The following is a 4,057-nucleotide window of genomic DNA, read 5'->3' on the forward strand; positions in this document are numbered from 1 at the left end:
GACATTTCCATATTAGGAGTTATTTTTATAGGGTTACTGATAGACATAGCCATGGCTGTGAATGGACACTTACAGTTAATCTGGTGTTACTAATTTTACTTAATGAGGTATCATTTTCTTTACTATGTTCACCAGCCTGAAATAGAGAAAACAATTTTCAACCACAATCTTTTCAATCAAGTAGATCTCTTAGACGTTTATTAATTCTATTGAAACCATAAGAATAATAACTGAATTCCAACTCTCAACAATTTTCCCTATGAACAAATTCTTGCCTCATTTGTCTCATGTTTCTTAAAAGATCTTAGAATCAAACTCTGTTACAAAATGTACAAATATCAAACTTAGAACAAAAATTCAACACATGATTTTTTGAAAAAAGAATATTGAGCTTTATGTACTTTTTTCTTTAAATAGACTGAGCTCATGGAGACTTTAAGCTTGTATACAGTATTTATTTACTTACATTAGTTAATGTTTGAGTTGTTGAGATATGCTTTGCTACATTCGATTTACTCTCAGTCTGAAAAATATCAATGTTAATATAAATCTAGTTGAACAGACCTTCAAATGTTTTAAGACATCTGTAACAAGTGCATGAATCATGCAGATATTGCCATATAAATCACACCTAAACTTATAACTCATCTTTATTTGGGGAGATGACTCTACCAATTTTCATTGACATTCTCTCAAATTTTTATTGTGTAAACCAAGGAGTGTGATAACTATTTTCCTATATTTCACATTTAAGAGATTGTGAAAAGGTTTTCTTAATTTTGTATGTGTATCAGGGACACGAAATCATCAATTAGCATCTTCCAATTTTCAGTCAGATGTCTGTGGTTCCTGCAATTCCACTAAAACTAAGTGTTTATCTTAATTCTTAATTGCAAAATATAGGCTTTATCACATAAGGCCCTCCGCAATAAATGATATGGTGGAAATTGATGCTGATACGCATAGAAAATGAAGAAAACCACTTAACAATCCCTTTAAAATCATGTCATTAATGTTTCTATTAACAAATCCAACAACTTTTGTGCCTACTTGAAAAATATGATTTTGCAGTAAACCACCTTTACATATTATTGTTTGATTTATCACAGGCCAAAAGAAGGGATAAAAGCCAACAAAACTGCAAAAAAAATGACAAGTTGCACAGTGGCAGTTTTCTATTGTCAAAATTAAATGTGTTCCCTCCACATACCTTATTAGATTTAGATAGTCCAGAAGTTTTGTTTCTCTCTGCTCTGGTTTTTCTTTTCTTTCTTCTCGCAGTTTGACTATCTTCAGGACTAGGTAAATTAACACTGGGAGAAATCACGATAACTTCATCTTTTTCATCTGAACTTGAAGAATCCAAGGCTCTCCTTTGAATTTTACTTTTTGGCTTATTCTTATTTGTGTTGCCATGACAGAGATGAGTCTTGGAGGTTTTCTTTTCCTGTAGACTTGTGTCTCCTTCTAGATCGCAAAGAAAAACTGGAGACTGGTGAAACAACATTTTGGGTTTGGTCACATTTGTCATACCTTGACTCAAAGGCTATAATTAAAAAATTTAGTGAATGCATCAGTTAGCTATAAAAAAGTAGAAGCTAAGAGATATCCAGTATCCACTTTATAGTTGAATACGGTACAAACTTACATGCACATTGTAACCTATCAGAGATAGTTAGTTCAACTGGACTTATAAGTGAACCCTATTCCAAGATAATCGAACTATCACATGCCAACTGAGATTAGAACCAGCAACCATCATTTGTTCAGCAAAACCAAGCTCCAATTGACTGTGTTACAGATTCCCATATGCATATTAGTTTAATAGTCAAGTTTTCTTGTTAAAACAAATATAAACCTTTCAAAATACGTTCTCTAACATCATTTTTTTGAGTTTTAGTAATACCGCTAGTAGCAGAAATTGGTTTCTTATAATATCTTTTGTTTGGTCTACTCATAAATGTAGTTTGGCAAAATCAAAATATTTCTTAGGAAAGATATATTCTTTTGACATCCATTTGACTTTGTAAGTTCCTACAAAATAAACATCACAGACATTATTAGATTTACCATCTTATATAGTAGAGTAACCTAATTTCGTGGAAACCTATTATTCGTGGATTTCCGGAAAGGATTAATAATTTACATGAGCAACCTTGCTCGACCTCCGCATTAGTTTGTTTTGATAAACATGGGTTTTCTCTACAATATCAGCTAGAATAATGAATTCAGTAGTTCAAGCAAGGTAAAATGTATTAATGTATATTTTGACAAATACAAAATGGCGGATTTCATTTATTACCACATGTCACCATTTTTTATCGGCGGAATTTCCTTATAATCCCAAGCGGTAATCGGAATTCCAAGTGTCGTCTACTAGAATGTAGTCCAACGAATGAAGTCACGTGATCAACTAGCGGATTCCGCGTCAGCAGAAAATTTCTATGGAACACAAAGTGGACCATATTCTTATGTTGTTTCAGTGACTTTTAGCAATAAATCACGCTACGTATCTTATTTTGTCAGTCATAATTTTTTTTTTAAATCATGGTTCTTTGAAGGAATTGTCATTAGTTATAATGAATTGATATTAAAGATAAATACTAAGAGAAGTTAATTATACCACCCGGTATCCATACAACGTGTTTTTCTAGACTTATTTATAGATCAAACATTGTACAAGAAAATAGGTGACGCATTCTGTCGCCGTTGCCGAGTTGGTTGCTCATGAAATATGGGTCAAAGTGAAGGATTCATAATGCAAATCGAAATAAACCGATTTTAATTATTTGGTAATATATCTGAGGAAACACCTAAGACATAAAAAAAAAAAATTTCGTTTTTTTAACTTCGACGTAATTCGGTGTTGAATCCTTATATCCACGAAAATAGGTTACACCACTGTACTTATTTTTATGTTAGATAGGCTATGTTCACCCACCACAGCCACAGCTAAAGTCTAGCAATTAGACACTGCATTAGGCTTAGTACTAGGCCCAGTATACTACATAAATGTCTACTTCAGGTTCTACGCAAAGAATTCAGGTTTCTATCAGTGACATAAGTGTTACCCCACAAAAAAAAAAAAAAAAAACACAACGACTGACGTAAAAAAGTCCATTTTACTTTTTTCAGTCTCAGCCGTACAACAGCAGGCTGTGTGCAGATACTCACGCATTAAATTCTGAATACTTGAATAGAGGCCACTGTGGATCAAAAAAGGCTAGTGATAAAAGGCAACATAAAGGCTAAAGCCTTAGAAAATAATTGTTAGTTTCAGTTTTAAAGGCTAAAGCGTCAAAAATATTTCGGACGTAAGTCACGCCAGTGATAAGGGAGCTAATCAATTGTGTTGTTTCGAACTTTATAAAATATCATAATTATTTCCATACCACAAGATAGCGATATGTATAAAATAGAAAATAGAATGTTTGCAGATTTCGCACTCCATGTTGAAACATTTTGGTGTAAGATATTGAATAATACGAAAGCAAATTTCATTTGCAAATTAACTGGACATGCGTTGTCTCTTAGCAACACCACGCGACAATCGGCGGAAGTTACAATAACAATAACAACAACAGCCAGCATTCTAGATTTTCACTTTTTGTTAGTTTTTTTTTATCACTTTATAGCTTTCGGACAGTAAAATGGCTTTCACAAGAATATCTGCAAAATATCCACCACAAATTGATCCAACTAGAACACCTCTGGCATATGGCGCACGAGCTATTCCCCGATTGGTAAGTTGTTAATGTTGAGATTTGTTTGTTTTTTTTGGTGTCTGAGATTTGACAACTCGCTAGGACCATTATCTTTAGGCTAGTCTTGAAAATATATCTTAAACCTCTTTTTGAAAATAAGCCAAAACTCTCAAGCCAGACATGAAACATGGAATTGAAATGAGTCAAGCAACCCATATATTTTTGCTCTATGATTTAAATTTCCATTGTTAGTTTTAGTGACAAAAAAAAGAGAAAATTTAACTGCCGAGTCTGTGTCTACAATTCTGTCTGAAACACATTTTTTGTAGCCTGTGTGAGCTTATTTTCTAATT

General features: G+C 32.9%; 1 protein-coding gene across 1 annotated transcript; it reads right to left on the minus strand.

Annotated features, from left to right (window-relative positions):
- Positions 1–73: 73 nt before the first annotated feature.
- LOTGIDRAFT_239759 (hypothetical protein) lies at positions 74–3,312 on the minus strand (the record flags this gene model as incomplete). Its single annotated transcript, XM_009056378.1, has 5 exons — positions 3,175–3,312; positions 1,859–2,034; positions 1,211–1,546; positions 467–523; positions 74–136 (listed from the first exon to the last, which is right to left on the minus strand). Coding segments are annotated over exons 3-5 (441 nt in total), but the record flags the coding sequence as incomplete, so codon positions are not given.
- Positions 3,313–4,057: the final 745 nt, after the last annotated feature.

The sequence above is a fragment of the Lottia gigantea genome (genome assembly GCF_000327385.1).
Source record: "Lottia gigantea unplaced genomic scaffold LOTGIsca_2713, whole genome shotgun sequence".
In the NCBI taxonomy this organism is placed as follows: domain Eukaryota; kingdom Metazoa; phylum Mollusca; class Gastropoda; family Lottiidae; genus Lottia; species Lottia gigantea.